Consider the following 25,871-nt stretch of genomic DNA (forward strand, 5'->3'; position numbering starts at 1 on the left):
CCGACTTAGTTAAGATCGGCTCAGAGATCTATGGCACCGTAGTCGAAATTAGATTATGTGTTTTTAATATACATATAACTTGCGATTATATATATAGGAAGTTGAAATTTTGAGTTTAGAAGGTCTTATGCGCAAATCTTACTCGCACACAGTAAAGGACACTCCTGAACTGTCTTCAGACTTATTGTACGATAAAAATAATGTGTGATAAAAGTAAATAATAGCGAAAATGAAAAATAACAATACAATAATAAAAATAATAAAAATGAAACATGTAAACATGAATTTGGTTAACAAAGATTTAAGCTTCGCTACCGGAATCAAGATTGTTGTGGTGGTTGGTGATCGGAGAAATTATCAAAGTACGTTGATTTGTGCTTAAGAAACGGCTGAGATTGCTAGGATTTATGTTGTCTTCTCAGAGTTCTCAAACATGTGCCCTATAATTTGCCTACGTACCTCCTTCTATAGAGGATCTAGTCAGACGTAGTTCTTGGAGAACAAAAAAACCTAAATGCACTTGGCTTCTCATTTCGCGGCCCAATAGGAGTTGTCGAACCAATTTCCTATTATAACTCGAACATTGATTTGTTTTAGAAGTGCTCGACGATGCGGCCAGTCACAAAGGTCCAAGGCTCGTTTACGACTTTGAGACTTCACGGACAAAGAAACTCCCCGGCAGAAGGATATCCCCATCCGTTACCGCTACTTCCGTCGATCGTAACCGCGGGTATAGTCATGACTTACCGCAAATGCCAAAGCGCATCTTTGCCCCCCCCCCGATGAGGATAACCCAACAGACTACAGGACAAGTGATTTCAAGCGTAAAAGTGCAAAGTACGAGATAACCCCAAAGTCTCATGTCGAGGACAACCCGCTGAATACGGAGACATGGCTCCCATAGCACACACTAGATGTTTGCGACCGTTCCCCCACGAGAATAACACGCAAGACTATACAAAGACGCTTTCGACATGTTTTCCGGGACGAAGGGCTCCCAAAGGGCCCTTTTCCATCATGTGGGGCGCCCTGTGAAGGGTTGGAGCTCTCTAGAGTCCTCCCGCATGCATAGGGCGCGCCCTAAGTATGGAGAGGCCCTCTGGGGGCTCCTCTTCCTTCCTTGTACGATTCTTATGCTTTGTTCACTTCCCAGTTTAGTTGTGGGAGAAGCCTCCTTGCTAATTCTTCCTTGTCCCTTTGTTTGTGTTGCGGACCGGCCACCCCGTACGGCCATATAGCACGAGAGGCGCCCTATAAGGGTCAGGGGACATTTTCCCGGAGTCTGGGTTGTTATGGATTAAAAACTAGGGTATATTAATTGTTGTATTTATTACTAGGGTTCGTGAGCTTCGAGACTCGTTTTGACTGCTCTTGTGTATCGTGACTCGATCTGCCTTAACAAGATGCCTACGTACCTTGCTGATTGCCAAGGATCAAGTCAAAATCGTAGTTCTGATTTGTGGGGTGAGGCCCCTTATATAGATGTTGAGAGTCCTTGTATTGGACTTGAGTTGGGAGACTTTATGGACAAGTCTCTAAATTAGAATGGACTTTGGAGTCCTAGAAAGTAAGAAACTGATTCCTTGTCCTATTAGGTCCCCTGGAGGCTAATCTACAAAGATTTATGTCCTCACTAGGACTCAACTTAACAGTTGATTTATCCCTTATTAATTAATTACGAAATTAATTAATATTCAAGGTTTTGGGCCCTTTCTAATTGGGCTTTGTTATTGGACCTTATCAGGTCTAATTAATTTCAACATTAATGATATTCCTAGGCTAATTTTAGGCCCATATCATTTGCCCCCCAACTTCTGGGAAACCGTAAAAAGACTTCGCAGAAGTTAAGTTCATTCGTTCCCTTTCAAGGTATCATTTTTGCGTAAAGTGTGGAGCGACCTACACATTTACAACGATTTGCTTTATTCCCTTAATTTCCAGGAATTTTCCCTTAATTCTGGGATTTTTCTTTAATTTTCTGGAATTTTCCTTAATTTATGGAATTTTTCCTTAATTTTCTGGAATTTTCCCTTAATTTATGGGATTTTTCCTTAATTTTCTGGAATTTTCCCTTAATTTCTGGGATTTTTCCTAATTTCCCAAAAAATACTCATAATTTTAAATTTTCAGGAATTTTTAAGGAATTTCCTTATTCTTGCAATTTTTATAAAAAAAATCAGGAATTTTCCCCCTTTTTTTCTTTTTTCTTTTCTTTCTTTCCCTTCTTTTTTTATAATTCGACCAGAAATCCCATTCGACCAGGATCCTGGTCGAATTAACCCCCATTATTTTCTGGTTGAAGGTTCATTCGAGCAGGAGTGTTCAATCAGGATCCTGACCGAAATTCGGTCAGGTTTTTTCCTATTTTGACCGAATTATCCCTCCATTTCACCCTGGTCGAAGTTATATTCGAGCAGAAGTTTTCGATCAGGAGCCTGGGTTATTTTTTGGTCGACAACTTTTTGGGTCAGGAATTTTCGATCATAATCTGACCTATCTCGGTCAGGATCTTTCTTACTGAATCAATTTCTGACTGAATAAAAGGCCATTATTTCTTGGTCGTGGTTTATTTTGATCTCAAGGTTTCGACCAGAAATCCAATAAGAATCCTGATCGAACTGGGTCAGGTTTTTTAAGGATAATATATACCTATATTTTCTGTGGATTTTTCCTTATTTTGGGCCCTGGTGTTGGGATTCCTTGGGCCTATTGGGTTTTTATTAACTGGGCCCTTCCTTTTGGGCTTTAACCACAATATTCATTTGCATATTTTCTGACTTGGGCCCTTACACTGGGTTTTCTACGCTTCTAGCCCCAATAACATTTGGAGGGGGAGTGTGATTTTACTCACACTTCTCATTTCACAAATCCCCACCTCTCAAACACTCCTCTCCTCTCCAACAATCCTTTTAGAAGTTTTCCGGCAATCCTCCAGGCTTTTTCGGCCTTCTTCCTATCCTTTCAAAGTTTCAAGTTCTTTTTCTTCCGATCAATGGCAGATAAGAGTTCTGAGAGAGCGGCTAAGATTGCTTCTGCTTCAAAACGAGGTAATGACATCGAAATCCCCTCTTCTTATATGTCATTGTTAGACATAATTAACACTAGGGGGATGAATATCCTTCTAATGCATATTTGGATTCATTCGATTATTGTAACACATGGCACAATATAGATTTTGATAAAATGAACACACTTTATAATGTTCGTCCCCCTCTTAGGCTAGTTCTTGTTGACGGTGGTGATCGTATTTGCCACTGGAAACCAGACACCCTATTCATTTATACAGATGCCCTTAATGTTGGGCTTAGGTTTCCTTTCCACGATTTAATTCCCCACTTACTAGCAGACTTGCAAATTAATCCCTGTCATCTTCCTCCAAATGCTTGGAGAAACATCTTATGCTTCATGGTCTCGTGTCTTAGGGGAGGTTTTCCTTTGTTAGTAGCAGTATTTAGGATAATCTTTCAGTGTTATAATAGTTCTCAAATTATCTGTGGTTGGGTCTATAATAAACAAAGGCCCAAATGTAAACACATATTTAATAGTGCTTCCATTCCCGACAATAACCAACACTGAAGTAGTAGTTTTGTCAGGTTAAGGTGGGAGAATGGGGACTGGGGCACCCTCTTCAGATCTTCCTTTGGGAAGGTTAGCGATGGTAGCCTCAAATCCATTCACCTAACCCCCGAGGAGACTATTATCTATAATGAGCTCATTCGGGATGATGGTGCCACTCCCAACTGAACTTTATTAGAGGAGTTTTCCCTCATCCAAGTGGGGCTCTCCTCAGTTTCTCCTCAGGGTATTTTTCTTCCCTTCCTGTTTTTTCTTTCTTTCATGCATTATTGATGCCACTTATTTTTGTTTCGCTTTTATCTTTGCAGTTGCTAAGGAAATCAACGAGGATAATGTGTCTGTCATTGAAGAAACTGCGAGGATGAAGAAGGCTCGGCTGGCGGGATTGGACACCCGAGGGGAGGCTTTGGAGCCTAGCTTCTTAAGGAAGCACAAGGAGCCTACGGTGGAGGCTTCTTCTGGGGGAACTAAAGCCCCAAATACCCCTATTTCTGCTGCTGCTCCCGCTTCTGTTGCCACTGGTGCCTTCCATCCTCTTTGGGGATTTCGCCGAGGGGATACTGTGGTTGTATCCACAAAGCATGCGTGGAATTGGTCCAACCACGGTATGACCCCCAAGGACTTCACCGACATCGTGGTTGGCCCAGACTTGGAGAGGGTAAAACTCATGGGTGCTCAGTCTCTGGCCTCGGTATGATCCTTTCTTAAAATCCTACTTCTTTCTATATACTTTTATCATTTACTTGCCTTACTTCTTTGTTTATTGTTTCGTTTCAGACTAACGCTTACTTCCAAGCTGCTGTGAAGCAAGCTGAATCGTGGAAGAGGGCCTCGGATAAGGCTGATAATGCCCTTAGAGGCACCAGAAGAAGTAGGCTTCTTTGGAGAGGAAGTTGAAGTGCAAGGAGGAGGAGCTTGGAGAATCTAATGCTGAGGGATGAGAAGGACAAGGCGATTGATAATTATTTGGACTCGGAGGAGTTCACTCAGTCCATGAGGGTGAGGGACGACTCGGTGTTTCCTGGGTTTTTTAGGACTGACTGGGACACAGCCCTTGGAACCGTGAACGAGGCTTGTCCCGATATTAATCCAGCGGATTATGTGTGCCCTGACGACGAGGCTTTACTACAGAGGTTTCGCACCCGAGTGGTCGTCTCAGATCATACTCCCCAGGACCCACTTCTTCCTCCTCCCGAGTCATCTTCTAGGCCTTCAGCAGATGATCATCGCTCTTCTTCCTCCGGGACCACTGAGACATCTAGCGAGAGTGGCGGAGACGATGATATGGATGCCGAGGGCACCTCTGCCCCTTAGAGCTTTTCTAGCCCTGCATGACTTATTTATTTTACTTTCTCTTGGAGACTACCTTTATTTATCAAAATTTGTATTGTTTATTTGAACCTGGCTTATTTATCAAACCTTATGCTTTTATCTCGTGCACTTAGTTTACTTGTCATGCCATAGGGATTTTAAATATATTTCGGAAACTTTCTAAATTTCATAAACTTTTGGGACTCATCCCTTATACAGGTCTTAATAAACCTCAAACTTTAAAGAGTAGTCTTATAAAACTAAAACATGAAATCCTAAGCAAGCAAAGCTTCAAGGTGCTTTTCAACCTACTTATCATCTTGACAAGTGAGAATCGTGCTCAATCATTTTACACATAGTAAATCTTCAGGTTTTGTGCATGCCAAGTTCTCGGGACTTCAAAACCATCCATAGTCTCTAGCTTGTAGGTTCCTCTTCCTTGGACACTTTTGACCTTGTATGGCCCTTCCCAATTTGGGACAAGTTTTCCCTTCTGCCAAACACCGGAAGCTTCCACCTTCCTCAGAACTAAGTCACCTTGCTTGAAGAACCTTTCTGTAACCCTTAGGTTGTAATAAAATGAAGCATTTTTCTGATATTCCATTATTTTCGTATGTGCCTCATCTCGTACTTCATTAATTAGATCCAAGGCTAATCTTTACCCTTCCTCATTTTCCTCAGCATTAAAAGCTTGGATCCTGGGAGACGAATGTGATATCTCCACTGGAACGACCGCTTCTGCCCCATATGATAACATGAAGGGAGTTGCTCCAGTTGTGACTCTACAAGTAGTTCTATAGGCCCATAGTATTGGGAGTATTTCATCCACCCAGTTATTCCTTGATTTCTCGATCCTCTTCTTTAGTCCATCCAGGATTATTCGATTCGCCACTTCCGCTTGCCCATTGGCTTGCGGGTGAGCTACGAAGGTAAATCGCAACTCAATCTCATTCTTCTCACAGTACTTCTTGAATTCCTCATTATTGAACTGTGTTCCATTACCGGTAACTAGGATACGGGGAATTCCATACCGGCACATGATGTTTTCCCACAGGAATTGTGCATCTTGCTTAGTTGTGATCTTGGTCAAAGGCTTGGTTTCAATCCACTTAGTAAAATAATCAATGGCTACAATCAGGAACTTTCTTTGTATCGTGGCCATGGGGAAGGGCCCAAGTATATCCATTCCCCACATGGTAAAGGGGATGGGAGAGTTGATGGAAGTTAACATCTCGGGGGATTGCCGAACAACCGGCGCATGTTTCTGACAACGATCACACTTCTTCACATATTCTTTGGCATCAGCCATCATCTCTGGCCAATAAAAGCCTAAACGGGTTATCTTATGAGCCAGGCTCTGCCCCCAAGGTGTTGCCCACGGATACCTTTGTGTACCTCTTCAAGAGCCAAGCGTGGCTCATCGGGCCTGAGACATCTTAAGTAAGGAACCACATAAGATCTTTTATACAAAATTCCATCAATCAAGGAGTATCTCAGTGTTCGAACAACCAACTTTCGTGCTTCAGTCACATCACCTGGCAACCAACCAGTTTGAATATGGGCTTTAATGGGCTCTATCCATGACGTCCCCAACCCTATAGGAGCTACAAGCTTAACATCAATGCTCCGTGTCTTCAAAACGCGGAAGTATACATTTCCTGAGCTTTCATCTATCTCTGATGAAGCAAACTTGGACAATGCATCTGCCTTAGCATTTTCCTCCCTTGGGATGTGCTCAACATGGAATTCATCGAACTGAGTCATCACAGCCCTTACTAGGCGGACGTACTTAGCCATTGTATCATCCCTTGCCTCAAACTCTCCCTTGACCTGGGATATGACCAACTTCGAATCTCCACAGACTTTTAAGTTTTTGACTCTTAGTGTCCCTGCTAGGCCGAGGCCAGCTATGAGAGCTTCATATTCTGCTTTATTATTTGTAGTTGGGAAGTCTAGCTTCATAGCATATTCAATCAAGAACCCATCGGGGCTTTGTAAAACTAGCCCTGCTCCGCTTAAATTTATTTTTGATGCTCCATCAAAATAGAGAACCCAATATTCTTTCTCCTTAAAGTCCTTTTCTTTGTCTCATTTATCACCTTCTGTGTCTTGAGGTATAGTATCTTCTTGCCCCCGACTTCTTGGTTGGGTATGGTACATTCCACCACTAAGTCAGCCAATGTCTGGGCTTTTATTGTCGTTCGTGGCTTGTACTTGATGGAAAATTCTCTCAACTCTATTGCCCACTTAATCAGCCTTCCACTAGCTTTGGGACTATGAATAATATTTTTCAAGGGCTGATTTGTTAGCACTTCAATTTAATGAGCCTGAAAGTAAGGGCGCAACTTCCTTGAAGCCATTACCAAGGCTAAAGCAAACTTCTCAATGGTTGAATAATTCAATTCAGCCCCATGCAGAATTTTACTAACATAGTATACGGGTTTCTGGACTTTAATTTCCTCCTTATCCAATACAGCGCTCAAGGCATTTTCTGAAACGGCCAAGTACAAGTATAAAGTTTCATTCAGAGCTGGCTTGGCCAACAACGGGGCATGGGCCATATATTTCTTTAATTCTTCGAATGCCTTCTGGCTTTCCTCAGTCCATACAAAATCCTTAACCTTCTTCAAGGACTTGAAGAATGACAAGCATTTGTCCCCAGATTTGGAGATGAACCGTCCCAATGCAGCAACCCTTCGAGTGAGCTTTTGAACATCTTTGATAGTCTTTGACTCTTTGGGGGCTCCATGTCCAAGATTGTCTTTATTTTATCGGGATTGACCTCGATTCCTCTCTTAGAAACCATCAGTCCCAAAAACTTCCCAGATCCCACTCTGAAAGCACACTTTGTAGGATTTAGCATCATTTTATGATATCTCAACACCTCAAAAGCTTCCCTTAAATGGGCTATATGATCAGCCCTCAATAAACTCTTGACCAACATGTCATCAACATAAACTTCCATAGTTTTGCCTATTAGGCCCTTGAAAATCTTATTCACCAACCTTTGATAGGTGGCTCCTGCATTCTTGAGACCAAACGCCATAACAAGATAACAAAAAACATAAAAATCAGTAATGAATGATACCTTTGGGATGTCATCCTTGTGTATCTTCATCTGATTGTATCCACTGAATCCATCCATGAAGCTCAGCATCTCATGACCAGCAGTAGCATCTATCAATGTATATATCCTTGGTAATGGGAAACAGTCTTTAGGGCACGCGTCATTCAGATCAGTGAAGTCCACACACATCCTCCATTTTCCATTAGCCTTTTTTACCATCACAGGGTTAGCTAACCATTCCGGAAACTGTATCTCCTCAATGAAACCAGCCTCTAAGAGCTTCTCTACTTCTTGTTTAATAGCTTATTGCCTCTCTGGAGCAAAGCTTCTTTTCTTTTGCTTTACAGTCTTTCGATTTGGATCCACATTCAGCTTGTGAGTAATTAGTTTCGGGTCTATGCCTGGCATACCAGCTGCCGGCCATGCAAATACATCACTATTTTCTTGCAAAAATTTCACCAACTTCCCTCTAAGGGGATCCTCTAATGTTGCTCCAATGAAAGTCACCTTCTCAAGATCCCCGGGAGCCAAAGGAATCGGAACCAAGTCTTCTACCGGCTTCCCTCTTTTCCCATCATTCTCCCGGATATCGAGGTCTTCAATAGGCAGAACCTGCCCTCCAACTCCATCTGCCCTAAGAGAGGCCACATAACAACTCCTTGCCATCTTTTGATCTCCTCTCTCTTCTCCAATCCCATTCCGAGTGGGAAATTTCATCACCGAATGATAGGAAGATGGGACTGCCTTGAAGGCATGTATCCATGTTCTTCCCATTTTCGCGTTGTAAGTTGAACTAGCCTTCACCCCCACAAAGTCCAACATCTGTGTTGCTTTCCTTGGTTCTTGATCTATGGTCATTGGCAACTTAATTATCCCTTCCACGGGGCAGTCCACTCCTACGAATCCATATATCGTCATATCGGTCGGGGTTAATTGAGAATCATTGTAACCCATTCTTAAAAAGGTATCATGGAGTAATATGTCCACCGAGGCACCGTTATCTACAAGGACCCTCTTTACCGGGTTGTTCCCTATTATTGGTGTTATGATCAGCGGGTCGTCATGAGAAAATTTTACACCTTCCAAGTCAGAATCATCAAATGTCTTTATCACTCCTGTCCTAGCCCTCTTCGGGGCTTCCCCAACAATATGCATAACCTCTCTAGTATACGCTTTCCTTGAGTTTTGGGATAATCCAATAGCAGTTGGTCCTCCAAAGATTGTATATATCACAGGCCCTCGGGGTCGCGGTCCTCCAAAGATTGCATTTATCACCGATCCCCTAGGATGGGGATTTCGCCCATGATCGTCTTGGTCCCTCCTACGATCTTCAAAGTTCTTTCTCCCATTGTTGTTCCTATCTCCTCCATCTCCAGTGTACTGGCTCAATCTTCCTTTTTGAATGAGAAACTTTATTTCATCTTTCAATTGTCTACACTTATCGGTGTCATGACCAACATCCTTGTGAAATTCTGTAATATTTGTTCTTATCTAGCTTAGTAGGATCATCCTTCAGGGGTTTAGGCCAACGAATATCTCTATATTTCTCAATTTCCATCAAGATTTGGCTTCTAGGAGCATTCAACTTAGCATATTCATTGAACTTTTGCCCATGTCCTCCCTTCTTCGGGGTTGAATCAGGGTTTTGCTCAGTTCTAGGATACTTGTCCTTAGCAATATATTCCAGATCAGTCTTTCGCTTCTTGCCTCCAGCGGGCTCATTATTTACTACTGTCTTCCTCATGCTCTCCTCCACTTTGATGTATTTCCCAACCCTATCTTGGAGCTGCAACATACTTTCAGGGGGGCGCTTGGTCAAGGACATCTTGAAGAACTCATCCCTAGTTCCCTGTTGCAGTGCTATCATAGCTACCTTGTCATCATGGTTCGAGACTTTTAAAGCTTCCTTTGTGAAACGATTCAGATAGTCTCTCAAGGATTCCTTCGCTCCCTGCACAATGCTCATGAGGGATGCTGAACTTTTCCCATGCACTCTCCCACTGATGAATTGCTTAATAAAAGCCTGACTTAGTTCTCTGAAGGACCCAATAAAATTCGGGGGCAAACGGCTATACCATCTTTGAGCCATTCCCGACAGGATTTGAGGAAAGGTCCGACACTTAATAGCGTCTTTTACGGGCTGCAACAACAGTGCATTTGAGAATGTCCTGACATGATTAGCGGGATCTCCGGTGCCATCATAAACTTTGATAGTGGGAATCTTGAACTTCCTTGAGATATGGGCGCTCATTATTTCTTCAGTGAATGGTGGAGTAGGATCATCAGGATCTCCAAGGGGAAGAAGATTGCTTGGATCAGCCCTTGGAACAACAGTCCTTCTCTGTAGCGGACCATCCATGTCTATGATTGGAGGAGGATTTCTCCCCCTAGGAGGTAACGGGGGTCTGGAGGTCTGGTGCGCCTCCAAGTCGCGCTTCAGCCCTTGAATCTCAGCCTCGTGAGCCCTGATTCTCTCCTGCACTTCCTGGGGATTCGTCCCTCGGGTGCTCCTAGGACGCTGGTTACCATCAGGCATCGGCGTGCGCCTCCTTCTTAGGGCCATATCATCATCCGAAGATTCGGAGTCTCTCTCAGTGTAAAGACCAGAGAATTCTCTATCATTTAGGATTTGAGCCAAACCACGTATATATTGGGGCGTCTACCCTTGCGCTTCACTCCGATTAGCATGTCCACTCCCTCTAACCTCGGGGAAAAGGGGCATCCCATAAGGGGGGTTAGTGGTCACAGCAGCTGAATATTCATACCCAACGGGTCGAGAACTCACAGGTGTATGTAGCTGTTGAAGTTGGGAATTCGTCTCTTGAGGGGCCGGGGGAATCGTCCCTTGTGGCTGAGATTTAGTTGCCTCTACCTGGGCTCCTCCTTGGGGGTGGCATAGGTCGAATGCGGAGGTATCTCCATCGTTGACGGAATCGTTTAGGTCGTCCCCGCTGGTGTTCCTTCAGGAGCGCTGTTTCCTCTCCGTGTTCTCGCCATGGTTGTTGTAAGATTTCCCACATACGGCGCCAAATGTTATGGATTAAAAACTAGGGTATATTAATTGCTGTATTTATTACTAGGGTTCGTGAGTTTCGAGGCTCGTTTTTACTGCTCTTGTGTCTCGTGACTCGATCTGTCTTAATAAGATGTCTACGTACCTTGCTGATTGCCAATGATCAAATCAAAAACGTAGTTCTGATTTGTGGGGTGAGGCCCCTTATATTGATGTTGAAAGTCTTTGTATTGGACTTTAGTTTGGAGACTTGGTGGACAAGTCTCTGAATTAGAATGGACTTTGGAGTCCTAGTAAATAGGAAACTGATTTTTTATCCTATTAGGTCCCTTGGAGGCTAATCTACAAAGATTTATGTCCTCACTAGGACTCATCTTAACAGCTGATTTATCCCTTATTAGTTAATTACGAAATTAATTAATATTCAGAATTTTGGACCCTTTCTAATTGGGCTTTGTTATTGGATCGTATCAAGTCTAATTAATTTCAACATTGATTATATTCCTAGGCTATTTTTAGGCCCATATCATATACATATATATAACTTTATTTATATTAAATTTATATAAAATACGATAATTGAGCAATGAGGTCGAGGGATCGGGGATGTGATAACCTAATCCCAAGCTCACCCCGATATCCGATTTTTTATAACTTTCCCCCAGTTTTCGCCTTGATCCCGAATTTTTCCCAATTTTCAACCCAAATAGCGTGGGGATTGAATTGGGTTCAGGCGGGTTGGGTGAAATGTCATCCCTAATATTAATTATATTTTGCATTAATATATATATATATATAAGCTTTAATATTTTATTGCAATAAATATGGAATTTGTGATTTAGGAGAATTTAGAAAAAAAAGAATTTTTGTAGTAAAATTATATATACATATTGATTTGTTATATAGTATATCTACGTTGTTTTTGTCGTATCTAAAGCTTTAGATATCAGATTTGGACGATTGTATAGTTTACGCGAAAATTGTGGAATTCTCTTTAATTCAAAGGTTGACCTGTAAGACAAAATTAAGTGAAGCAGTCCAAAAACGGGAGTCAAAAGTTTGTTGTGATATTCTTGTTATTTTATTTATGTTTCTTCTCCGTATTAGTAATTTTAGTTATTTAATTTATAGCGAGTAGTGTTTTACAAGGTTTTGAAGGGAAATTCATGTTATAATATTAACATGATGTTCGTAATATTTGGATTGATTATTCACTAATTTTAATTGATTATTTTTTATGTTTAATTTATGTAATAGGCTAATGTCACAAAATATGTTTGCAAATAATGTTAATAAAGCGAGAAATATTATTTGATAGAGACACATACAATTAGCCAATTTAAATTTTAGTACATCATTAAATTTCAGTTAACATCAATACTTGAGAAAGATCAATAAGTGTTATAATTACCTAATCGATTGAGTTATGAAAAATGATTATGTGCGGAGGATCGTTTCAGCATGACGAACCCGATTGCTCAAAGTTTTAATTTTCTTGTTTAGTGTATAATATATTAGTATTAATTTAATTATAGTTGTTAGTTTATTAAAACATGTACAATCATTTAGGTCTTCCAAATAATTTATAATAATTTGATTGAAATTGATAAAACTGTAACCATAATTTTGTGGATACGACCGCTTATCACTTTTATACTAACAATATACATCAGACACTTGCCTTTATATAAAAAACACATAAAAATTATATAAAGTTTAAATAAACTGCAATTTTATAAAATATATCATATATAATTCATTAAATACGAATCAAATACTGAGCATATAAGGTATTTTCTATTTTTCTTTGACATAATTTTTTTCTATTTTTATTCATGTTTCATTACCCTAAAGACAAAAAATGAGTGAAGAATGCATAAAATGAAATACCTATAACCTATTTCCATTCACTTGAAATAACCATTATTAAGAAATCTAAATCAATATCATTGAAATGCATAGAAATAGTGCCCAAAAATCAATATTGAAAACACCCATTAGGTCATTGCCCTGTACATCGAGCACAAAAATAGAATGTAAATGTAGTTTTCTAAAAAAATCTAAAAATTTAAAATTTATACTATATTATAATAGACGAAATATTAAAAGTTTGGTAAGTTAATCGGTCGGTACTTGTTGAAATTACTTAATTATCCTTACTTAATTATTCTAATTCTAATTATTGGGTCGATCAATTCTAATTCCGATTGATATTGAAATCAACTTCCTCTATTGATTTACCAATTTCAATTCCATTTTATATCGAATTCTATATCATTATAATTTTATATTAAATTCAACTTCTTTTACCAATTTATATTTTAATTCATATCGATTTCTATGTTATTCTAATTAGTTACTTCGGGCTAACTCAAGTTTAAGCAAATTAAATATAAATATTAAGATTTAGTTGATATATCATGTGAATCGAACTAAGATAAAATAATAATAATAATAATAATATCAATCCTCCTAAAAAAATTATATTAATGAACTTGGATAAACAAAATAATATATTTTATTTATCCAGGAAAAAAATACATTATATAATTGATTTAGACTAACACAAAACTAAATTAAAAATACAATTCGACCAACAAAAATAAAATCATATATATTAATTATTCAGTCTAAAACAAAATAATCTTATTGGTCCAGACTTTAAAAAAAATTAAAATTAAACTAAAGTAATTAGTTTGATTTGGTCGGTGTATTGGGCATCGGGCTAAAATAAAATAATGTAAACCACTTATCCGAGATAAATCAAATTAATATTAGACTAAGTATAATTTGTATTCTATTGATGTGAACTTCAAAATCAAATTTTAATGAAAACATAAATATTAATTTTTTAAAAATACACATATAATTATCAATAAAACTATATCTACGATAAAAAAAAAACTATATCGTTTAATTAGTAATATTGTCTTTTTCAAATATCTTTTATAAAATTATAGTTAATCGATTAAGTAATCACCATTCTAGAATAATATTTTTTAAGGTCCAAACATATTGAAGACATTATATTTTTACCCTCAATAAAATAATCATTCCGTTATAATAACATTTCCCCCTTACGAATGCTATCACTTTAAATATTCTAAAATGTTATGAACATATACGTATACTATTATAATTATTATGAAGTCATGTCATTTAAAATTTTAAATGAACAAAATTAAGAATTGAATAATATTTTTTTAAAAAAAATAAATAATATTAATTTATTTTTTTAAGGAATTCGTACATCGCAGTTAGTTTAAAAATCTAACATATAAAAAAGGCGGATGTTCTCGTAATCGTCATCCCTATATAAAATCTCGAAATTGGATCAATTAAATTAATTTTCGCCCCCAAAAAACCACAAAAAAACCCTGAGAATTATCTCTCTAGGGTTTCTCTCTCAAAATCTCTCTAGATTTTGTTTTTAACTTTTTCGAACATATATATATACACACAGATATACATACACATATACATACATATATATATACATACAAAATTGTTGTATCTATAGGTTCGCTTAAATGGATGAATTAGAAGGCGGAGATTCAAATCCTCAGCCTATTGATTCCAATTCAACAGGTTTTTTCTCGATCTCTACATACATACACTATATATTTGTATGTATATGTGTGTGTATATGTGTGTATTGTTTTAATTTGATTTAAAATGAACTGAAATTGCTGAAATTGAGTTTGTTACTAATAATTGTGATTATGATTGTGATTGAATTGTTCGTTATGAGTTGATTATGATTATGATTGATTAAGAGCTGAATTGTCGTGTTTTTGCTGTTATCGCGATGATTTGTGATGTTTTTTGATTATTTTGATGAGCTGGAGGAGAGGATGTGTGTGGATTGGCGTTGATTGATGTTGTGTTTGACTCGATTATTGGTGTGCAGTGTTTGATGCATCTCAGTATGCGTTTTTCGGGAAGGATGTGGTGGAGGAAGTTGAGTTAGGAGGACTAGAAGATGAGGAGGAAGATGAAATTGAGTACGTGCCTGCGGGTGGAGGCGGGGATGGAGTTCAGCAGTTGGATGGAGAAGAGGTTTCTTTTTTAAGCCTTCGATGTATTATTATTTGTGCTTAAATTCTGTTTAATTGGTGGAACACGTAGTTTTGTTCACTTTTTTCCTTTTTACGTGAAATTGACGTATAAGTAGATGAGATTTGGACGTGTGCCTATATTTGATGCAGTTTTGGTTTAAGATGTGTGCTTAGATACCGTTAATGTAATTAGTGTATATGCATGAAGTTTGGATTACATTTCTTCCTTTTTACGTAAAATTGACTTTCAAGTATGCAATCTGGTATTATTTTATGCGCTTTCTGTAGTTATATAAGGATAACCTAAGTCATGCCATATGGATAACCTAAGTCATGCCGTTTTTTTGTACCAACAGGAATGGACTAAATTTTCCTAGTGTTGCATTTTGCTTTAGCGAGAGACATAAGATCGCGGGGGTGGGGGGGACTGGGCACAATTGATTCAATATTTGTGTTGTGCACAAAGTTCAAGGGATCAATATGTCCTTTAGTGCATGATGCTATATCTGCTATGCTAACTTCATCCTCCTTTAACTTTTGGATAGTTAAGTGCTGCTTTCTGGCGTTCTTTCTATGGTAGGCTACCTAGTCGTTTGCTTTCTGGAGTTCTTCAGTTGTCAATTAGTCTCTCTAGTCAGATGTTACTCTCTGGAGTCCCATTAATTCTATCTATGCGATTCCTAATTCTTTAAATGTCGCTTTCCTGAGTTCTGTGAATGTCAGAAGATCTCTTTGGTTCGATATTAGTTTGCACTCATTTTGGCAGTCAAGGTTCGACATGCTTTGATTTTCTGATGCACAACAGCTGCTTAAAAAATCCCGATGAGATTATTTGGGAACAATATAAAAGACTGAGAATGCCAAATTGCTAATTAACCAGGATTACAATGTTATCTTTCTAAATTAATATATACATAACATAATTACAATTTACCTTTTTAGACTTCAAGTTGAATCAGGATGGTAGTTTAGTCTTTTTCAAATAGGTCTGCTTGCATCTTAATTGGAGTATAATTTATGAGAATTAACTATTAAGATATTGAAGTTTTACTTTGTCTTGCTAGGGAAGTTTCGCACAAACCTCAATTTATATCCTGCTTTCCCCCTGTCATTCTCCTTCAGGGCTACTGCTTAGAAATTCATACCTCGTAGAGATGCTAGGTTTCCCATTGTTTTTTGTAAATGTGTAGAAAATGGTAAGAGCTCTGACCACTCCATCAATCAGTCTCCCATTTTCTGTTTAATCATTAGATGGGCCATCACTGGTTTTGGAGGTTTTTTTATAACAATGAGATCTGGGATGGGGAGGCGAGTAATACTCGATCTTCTGTGATTTTGGCAGCAAGTGGAATATTTATCTAAAGGAGGAAACTTAACTCATCTGTTGTGCGTGGTCCTCTTTGTGTGTATACCGATGACATCAAATATGTTAACACTGAACTCTATATGTATATTTTTACATGCATTTTGGTTTGGCTATTTTTCGTTTAGCTAATGTCCATTAGCCATTAGGATCTGGTTTACTTGCATTTTAGTTTTACTGCTTTCTTTTTTTTGACTAATTTGGCTTATATGCCTTACAATTGTATGCCGTACAATTGAGTATCTGTTCAAACAAATCTCGGGGTGAGCGAGAATCAAACCCAGAACCTGGGATGACAAGAGATAAGCCCTTAACCACTTGAGCTATCTCATCGCGCTCAGTTTTACTGCTTTCTTAGCTATGTCCAATTGTCCATCATCCATCAGGATTTGGTTTAGTCTGGGAAGTGATCAGACATTCTTAATTATAGATTATCATGTAATGTAGCTTGTTATATTTCTTTTTTACAGGGAAGTTTATTAGGATCTTCTTCAGAGGTTGATGGTCTTGCTGTTACATTTGGAAAGGTTGGTTTTCAGAATATGATAATTATTTGCATTGCTTTATCAATGAAGTACAAAGGTTGAGTTCTCTTCAGCAGTTCTGAATGTGTAAATTGCTCTTCAGTAATTTGCATATTCTATATATAGCTGAGTAGTCACCTTTGGTTTTTATATAGCACATCTGTGTTGTATATAGTTTTTTTCTTTTAATTTTTTTTTAGTTTCTTCCTAATCTCTTCAGTAATAACGTGTTTCTTAATTCGAAAAAGTAAATCCAAACAAGAAGGAAAAAGTGATAGAAATATAGATATCTCTAAGCTATTCTCATGTTGGATGACAGTTAGTTGTAAAATGAGTCATCTAACCACAGCCCAGAAAGCTTTAATTATTTCCCTTCAGCCTTCGTAATTATGTTGATGCTCATTTATCATAGCATAAAACAGATTTTTGTTGGTGATTAGTAAGTTGGACTCACTGGAGTGATCTATTTCTTAAGGATGTAAGGCGACATTGATAGAAGTGAAATATATGAAAAAAAACAAGAATAACAATAAACTTGGGTGGATTAACCAAACCACCGCAAATCCACTGCCCCTAGGGTTTCCAACCATGGAAGGTAGGATACACGATGGATCGCAAACCATGAAAGAGGAGACTCGATTTAAAATTTGATAATATATATTCAAGCCTTTCAAAAGTATGTGGTGGTTACATTACTTTTGTAGGAATACAATCTTTAATAAAATAATCTAATAATCTAATGGACCATTAATGAATGCCTGTAAACAATTAGGCTTATCATAAAAAACCTACCTATTCAGTGAACTCCTGTAAACTCATATCCCCATATAAAACATGTATATAAATACAGTATTTTCCTCGACTCCAATTATATTTAGACTAGTTAATAACATGTATAAGATACTCTTTTGTGTTCATCTCCATTCCCCATCAGTTGATCTCCATACCTTTTCTATTTTCTTTTCTATCTCATGCTCCACTTTAAATGCCCCCCTTTTCAATGATTGATCTCGGCCTCTTTGTTCTCTTTTCTTACTGATTATATTTTGCTTTCTACATTTTTTTCTGTACAAGTGCTCTATTTGATCTTTTAATATTTAAAAGTGTGAGTATTATATTGAACTTGATCTATATGTAGCTGGACACCCTCACCACCTACGTAGATACAAGGAGACTATATTGACAAGCCACCAGATCCCCAACCTTATCGATGAACTTATTGTTGACATCATTATTTAAGCTAGAGATCTTTTAAAATAAATTATGTAATAAGTCAAATCTGAAAATTTTGAGTTACTGGATACATAAGGACAGACACGTTATAATGAGCTGAATGGTTGTGGCACAATCCAATTTTCTTATTTATAATGTTATGATTTGATATTAAAATTACTGACAACGTAATAATAACCAATAAGGTCTACTGGGTCTGGGTGACTGTTAAAAATAATAATAGTTATAAGAAAACTGAAGTTCTTGTTTCATCTCGACAATAGAGAACAGTCCACCAAGATGATTAAGATGAAGTTCATTCTCTGGAGGTACATGCTTTGATTCTTTATATCTACTGCATTAGAAAACCTATTCGCTCCCAGTCTGCAGATTGTTCAACAGAAAGTTCTAATTTCTACAGTTCTAATTAAAGTATGGAATATTAGATGTAGATCATGAGTAACAGATGTGTGGCAGTTGTCCTTGTTCAGTATTAGAAGCTTCATCAATTAAAAAAAATTATCTTATAGTAAAATGTTTCTCTTCTTCTTTATAACAATTCTAACTGATTCTTTTTTGAAGACAAGTAATGAACACACTCTTTGTCACCATTCTTCATTTTTTAATTTCACACACGCACAGTTGCATATGTTACTAGAGTGTGATAAGAAACTAAAAATGTTAGGTCTTGTTTTGTTTAAGTAATAAGGAAGAGATTGATTTGGTGACTAAATGGAAAGTGGTCCCTTTTTACCCAGTTATTTATGAAGCGATGCCTCTTAATAAGCTAAAAAGAAAAAATCTTTGTAGTTCCATTTGTCTTTCCGACTTAATAAAACAAGTATTCTTAACAGTTAAAGGTATTAGCATTTTTTGAACAAAAGATCTGAAGGTGGGATTGGTATCATGATAAGTAGTAGTTTTGGCGGCAACTAGATTAGCAATAAAATTAATTAGAAACAAACTCGATGGGCATTCTTTATGTTGGTTGATATGATCTTTGGACTGTTCTTCTTTTGCAATTTCCACATCCTTAAGAGCGGCCTGTTATGTTGCAAGTTAATTTATTGGCATATACTGGAGTAGGTTCTCTAATGCTTATTCTGTGGTATCTGCTACCATATTTTTCCTACTCAAATTTATTTTTTGTTTTTATCTTGTTAACAGTTAAACAAGGCAGTCAGTGCACCAGGAAGTGCGGATGGAATTAATGACTGGGGATCAAGAGGAAGTGAGTACAACTATAAAATATCTTACATGTCATGTTGTTTTTAATTGGTTGTTGTGGAATGTACTTGGAACATTCTCATGATCATCATGGTCTCAAATTTGATTATCTTAACTTTATGACAAAGAAAGAATTTTAATGGCATTAAGCTTAGCTACTGGCTAGCTTAAGTTGGATTGGCCTTTTAATATGACATCATGCCTGCAGCTGATCTGTATGCAGGAGGATTCTAACACTCTCATTTCTCAATAGCTGATCTAGATATTTCATTTTTTATGAAAAGTAGCTCTTATTTTCCCGGTGATATAAATATGTTAGAATTCAAATGGTAAAGAAGGGCTCAAGTGCTCTAATTCACTGTAGATAGTTTTGGTTGTTAAACAAGTACCGGCATGCACCCTTGTCGTCCTTGAGAGTTTGTACTGAAGTGTTTTGCTTCTCATCTACCTACTAAAGTGTCTCGCTTCTCATCTATGTTCAAGAAAATGCAGCCAGGCTTAAGATGTCAGACCTAGTTTTTTAAAAAAAAATAATTAGGAATATCAGAATATGTGATGATGAACAAATGAATATCTGTTTCCTTTTCCTGAAAGTAGGTGCTTCATTTTAAACAAACATAGTCGATATCCGACCTAACAATCTATGTTTTTGATGTAATATAAAATATTTGGACATAACAAAAATTAGGCGAAGTCTAAAGTATAATTGACACTTGATTCACATGATTATACGGTGTAGTAGAGTTGTGTTGGTGATTTTTTGATTTCATATGCCAGGTTCATTTGCTCAGGATTGGTTACCAGAGTCGGAGTTACCTAACTGGTACAATCAGCATGGAGTTGATGCAGAACGTGCTCAAGAAAACAAAAGATGGTCACCACAGCTACAGTCTTCTCATCCCGAGGAATCATATCTTTTGCACAGAACATTGTCTCATCCTGAACAGCGGCAGCATGTTTTGCAGCAACACCACTTCTCTGGTGAACCAATTCTTGTTCCAAAATCATCTTTTACTTCACATCCACCCCCTGGGGGCAGATCTTTGCAGCCTTCATCCAACCAGTCACACAATTCCAACATTCCTCATCTCCCAGGTGGGAACCAATTGCGGCTTAATGCACCCAGTCATCTTCCCTTCTCCAGTTCCCAGCTACAATTTACTGGATCACCCCACGGTTCTCCATTTGGTGGACATCTGTCTCAGTTCGCTCCTCATGGTCTTCCTGTTGACAGTCAAGTGCAAAACCAACGGATTAACCGTGCAGGGTTGTATTCTGTAGATAATTCCGGCCTCACAAACAATATCTTGCATCAGCAGTTACCTAATTCAAATGGTTTAATGGTTCCACAGTTGATGCAGCAACAGACTCAACATAGAATGCACCATCAATTTCAGCCTTCATTTGGCCATGTACCAGGACTGCAGCCGCAGCTAATTAATCGGCATCTTCCTCCTGCTCAACATATAATGAATAATTTTGAAATGCTTGGATCTACTGATTTAAGAGATCAAAGACCTAAGTTCTTTCCAAGAGGAAGGCAGGGTAGCCCTAATCCAAACCATGGGTTTGATGCAAGCAACCAATGGACTAATAGTGGATGGCCAAAGTTCAGGGCGAAATATATGACTGCTGACGAAATCGAGAACATTCTGAGAGCGCAGCTTGCAGCTACTCATAGTAATGATCCGTATGTCGATGACTACTACCACCAAGCTTGTTTAGCAAAGAAAAGTGCTGGTGCAAAATTGAGACACCACTTTTGCCCAACCAACCTCAATGATTTTTCTTCCCGTCCTAGAATTAGTACTGAGCCGCATGCCTTTCTTAAGGTTGATGCTCTTGGGCGGGTTTCCTTCTCTTCAATTCGTAGACCCCGTCCACTTCTTGAAGTTGATCCACCAAATTCATTAGGCACTGACAACACTGAACATAAAGGACTGGAGAAACCCTTGGAACAGGAGCCAATGCTTGCAGCCAGGGTAACAATTGAAGATGGTCTTTCTCTTCTTCTTGATGTTGATGATATTGATAGGTTTTTACAGTTCAACCAAATCCCAGATGTTGCGGTGCAGCTAAGAGGGCGTCGAGAGGTCATGCTCGAGGGTCTGGCATCATCACTTCAACTCGTTGACCCGCTTGGCAAAAATGGGCACACTGTAAATTTGGCTCCCAAAGATGACCTTGTTTTCCTCCGCTTAGTCTCTCTTCCTAAGGGCCGAAAGCTCCTATGCAGGTACCTTCAGCTCCTCTTTTCTAGCTCCGACCTCATGCAAGTAGTCTGTATGGCCATTTTCCGTCATTTGAGATTCTTGTTTGGGACCCCTCCTGCTGATCCCAAGACTGCTGAAACGACTACCAATCTTGTAAAAATTGTTTCATCTAGTGTTCGTGGAATGGACCTTCGAGCACTCGGGGCCTGTCTTGCTTCAGTGGTTTGTTCTGCAGAGCATCCACCTCTCAGACCCCTTGGGAGCTCTGCTGGAGAAGGTGCTTCTGTTATTCTGATATCTGCAGTAGAAAGGGCTAATGAACTCCTAAGAGATCCTCATACAGCTGTGAACTGCAGTTTGCCGAATCGAAATTTTTGGCAGGCTTCTTTCGATGCTTTCTTTAAACTTCTTACAAAGTACTGCATCAGCAAGTACGACACTACTGTGCAGTCTCTGCTTGCACAGGGCCTTACAGATATGTCTACTATAGGTTCAGAGACGACAAAAGCTATGAGTAAAGAAATGCCAGTAGAACTTTTAAGAGCAAGTCTACCTCATACGAATGAACAACAAAGGAAGATTTTATTGGACTTTGTACAACGATCAGCTGCATAATTACTGTTCCGATCTGAATAGCACATATCTATTCATTATACCAAAATCATCATTTAGGTGCCAGTTATAGAGATTTCTTTCCCTTCACTTGGTCTGACTAGTTCGACGCACCACCCAGAGGAGGAAGCATGTAGGTAGTGGCCATAAGGTCTGATTGTAGAAGTGTTTCAGGTTGGTGTTGTTAGTTACTGCTGGTCATTTATATTTCTGCGAGAGCTTATTTGGGCGCTCTCTTGTGCAAGTCCATGATAGTAATATCGACTTAGGATGGATTAAATTGTACAGTTTTCTTTTGGAAGAAAGATCATGCTTCTTCATCTTCCTCCCCTATTATATTCAAGAAAGGGGCGGGGGGACTGTTGTTTTGGATAAGAAAACTCTGTTAGTTGTTTTCCTTCTTTTGGGGCGAAGCTTCAATTTAATTTCCGTACCTTACTGCTGTTGAAGGTGATTTTAAATTTATGAACATACATCGGATTTTCAATGTTTTGCCAGAATAAAATGCAAGACTCCTTTGTGCATTTATACTTCGCTGATGGTTTTAGGGTACAGATTTGATTTATATTTTGATGGCCAATTGGCGGTAGCAAGTTGGTTTCTTTCCTGGTATATTACCTCTCAAATATTGGATGGTACATTTTTTCCTTGATTTTTGCTTCTCATGTTGATCAAGCAGTATAGCAGATTAACAGGGTTGTTATAGACTGTTTTGTAGGATTTGTTTGTCTTGTTGAAGATTTGTGATCAACTATACTTGGGATTAGTTTTAGCTTATATTGGCTATTTCATATTTTAGCTTGCGTTTCTTTGTAATTACAAATGCAAACTAGAAAAATTGGTCAGATGGATTTTTTTCTCATAAACTGATAAACATTATAAATTTTTTGCTTGGATTCTAACTTGGAGTTGTAGGCTTTAAATCCTGTGTACGATATTGGCCCGTTATTCGAATTTCCGTTTCCTATTTGTTTTATTTGAATTTGCAATATATTGTTTTGATTATTTACGCAGTACGAGTTAATTATGGGCAATCGAGGAACGTAACCTTTAACTGAATTAATATTTGAAATATATTGAGTGAGATGACAGAAAATGCGGACATAAAATATCGAATAAGAACTTTGGAATGTGGTTTTTGAAAATTTAGGATCGTTATTACTGGGTTATAGTGATCGTAGCATGAATTATGAATTATTGTTTTTTATGTGTTATGTGTATCGTATGTGTCGAATAATAATTAAAATATGTATTGAAAGTGTTTGTTTCGTATATTGTGTCATATATATTATCGTATTTTGTTATATGTGTATATGTAATTTGTCTGCTAGTTGGATCGATTATTTTTCAGTTGTGCTGTATATCTCATTACATACGTTTTGTATAAGATTCTAGTTGGATAGTATTGGTGTTCGAGGATCAGTTTTGAAGTGAATTGACTTTTGGATTTCTGTTAGTTACGCTTTTATAATAGTCACCTTTATAATAGATTTTGAATTAGTAAATTGTATTTTGTATTAATTTCGATTTAGATTTAAATTTAATAGTCCGGAAGTGCGGGATGTTTCATGAATTTTAGTATAAGTTATATATTTTTATTTAGAAAATAAAATTTAAAAATAATAATTTTTACTAATCGGTCAAAACAGTTTGAGATGTGTGCAAAAATGTCGACATATATATAAAAACAGAAAGTATAAATAATGTGATTTTTAGCAAGTTAATGCATAAATTTTCGTGTCGAACTTCAAAAAATTTCTTTATCTTCACTCCTAAACTATATAATATTCATATTAAAAAATTCTTGAAACATGCCTTCTCCATACAACTTTAAACTTGTTGTAATATACTAGCTTTAATAGAAGGGGCTACTAAATCTGAGAGGGAAAGAATGATAATCGGAGGGAGAAGGAGAGCATATACGTAAGATGCTTGGTGCAAATTTTTCTTTCACCAAGGCCATGTATTTATAGCCAAGTTGAAGAATAAAAACATTCAATGCATTATCAAAATTTCTACTCCTAAGACTAGCTTTACTATTTTACCATTGACTTAAAAATTACAATCAATTATAACACTCCCCTTTGATTGTCATTTAACATGGATCATAGATTGCCTCATTAAAACCTTGTTCAAAGAAAAACCCAGTGGGATAAAAATTTTGACGAAGGAAAAATAGTACAATCTCCCCTGGAAAAACTAATCATTCTCTGAATTTTGTTGTAACAAATTCTTGAGTCGACGCATTCCAATGTTATGTCATAACTTCCCAAATGTTGAATTTGGTAATGATTTCGTGAATAAATCAGCAAGGTTGTCACATTACCGAATTTGTTGAACATCAATTTCACCATTCTTTTGAAGCTCATGAGTGTAGAAGAATTTTGGTGAAAAGTGTTTCGTCCTGTCTCCTTTGATATATCCTTCCTTGAGTTGATCAATGCATGCAGTGTTATCCTCAAACATAATGGTAGAATTTCTAGTGATGTCTGGTAATCCACATGATTCCCGGATATTCTTGATGATAGATCGCAATCAAACACATTATCTACTGACTTCATGAATTGCAATGAGTTCTGAGTGATTTGTTGAGGTTGCCACTGTAGTTTGCTTCGTGGATTTACAGGAAATGGCTGTACCGCAATATGTAAATACATATCCAGTTTGTGATTTACCAAAATGACGATCTGACAAATATCCAGCGTCTGCATATCCAATCAATTGAGATGTTGATTTTTTCGGGAAGAATAATCCAAAGTCTGTTGTTCCACTAAGATAACGAAATATATGTTTGATCACATTCCAATGTCTGTCCATCGGAGCAAAGCTAAATCTAGCCAATAAATTCACAGCAAATGCAATATCTGGCCTTGTATTATTTGCAAGATACATAAGTGCACCAATTGCACCTAGATATGGGATTTCAGGATCAAGAACCTCTTCATCATCTTCTCGTGGTCGAAATGGATCTTTATCAGGCTCTAAAGATCTAACCACCATTGGAGTACTTAATGGATGAGATTTATCCATGTAAAATCTGTTCAAAACCTTTTCTGTATATGTGGATTGGTGGAGGAAAATTCTTGTTGATAAATGCTCGACTTGTATCCCAAGACAATATTTTGTCCTTCCAAGATCTTTCATTTCAAACTCTATTTTTAAGTATATGACAGCATTATTAACCTCCGTAGCTGTTCCTACAAGATTTAAATCATCCACATATACAACAATAATCACAAAACCAGATTGTGATTTTTTGATAAAAATATATGGAGAAATTTGGTTATTAATATACCCATTCTTTTGTAAATAACGACTTAGTCTGTTATACCACATACGACTAGATTGTTTCAGTCCATACAATGATCGTTGAAGTTTAATGGAGTATATATGACGAGGTTTCTTGAACTCATCCATTTTTAACCCTTCTGGGATTTTCATAAAAATTTCACTATCAAGTGAACCATATAGGTATGCAGTAACGACGTCCATACGACGTGTTTCCAATTTTTCTTTAGATGTCATACCTAATATAAAACGAAAAGTAATTCCATCCATCACTGGCGAGTATGTCTTTTGATAATCAATTCCAGGCCTTTGAGAAAACCCCTTTGCTATAAGTCGGGCTTTATATCTCATAATTTCATTCTTTTCATTTCGTTTTCTTATGAATACCCATTTATTCCCAACAGGGT

At 37.6% G+C, this 25,871-nt stretch overlaps 1 protein-coding gene across 2 annotated transcripts; it reads left to right on the plus strand.

The window, feature by feature from the left end:
- The first annotated feature begins 14,330 nt into the window (after nt 1-14,330).
- LOC141689764 (protein PAT1 homolog) lies at nt 14,331-23,049 on the plus strand. Of its 2 annotated transcripts, XM_074494150.1 has the most exons (5): nt 14,331-14,555; nt 14,878-15,026; nt 16,859-16,915; nt 19,292-19,355; nt 20,129-23,047. In XM_074494150.1, the coding sequence occupies exons 1-5, from the start codon at nt 14,498-14,500 to the stop codon at nt 22,177-22,179; spliced, it is 2,379 nt and encodes a 792-aa protein (XP_074350251.1). In that variant the 5' UTR covers nt 14,331-14,497; the 3' UTR covers nt 22,180-23,047. The 2 variants fall into 2 exon arrangements, with proteins under 2 accessions (XP_074350251.1, XP_074350252.1); XM_074494151.1 differs by lacking the exon at nt 16,859-16,915 and having other exon boundaries at nt 20,129-23,049.
- Nucleotides 23,050-25,871: the final 2,822 nt, after the last annotated feature.

This window comes from Apium graveolens, chromosome 10, assembly GCF_009905375.1.
Source record: "Apium graveolens cultivar Ventura chromosome 10, ASM990537v1, whole genome shotgun sequence".
Taxonomy (NCBI): Eukaryota; Viridiplantae; Streptophyta; class Magnoliopsida; order Apiales; family Apiaceae; genus Apium; species Apium graveolens.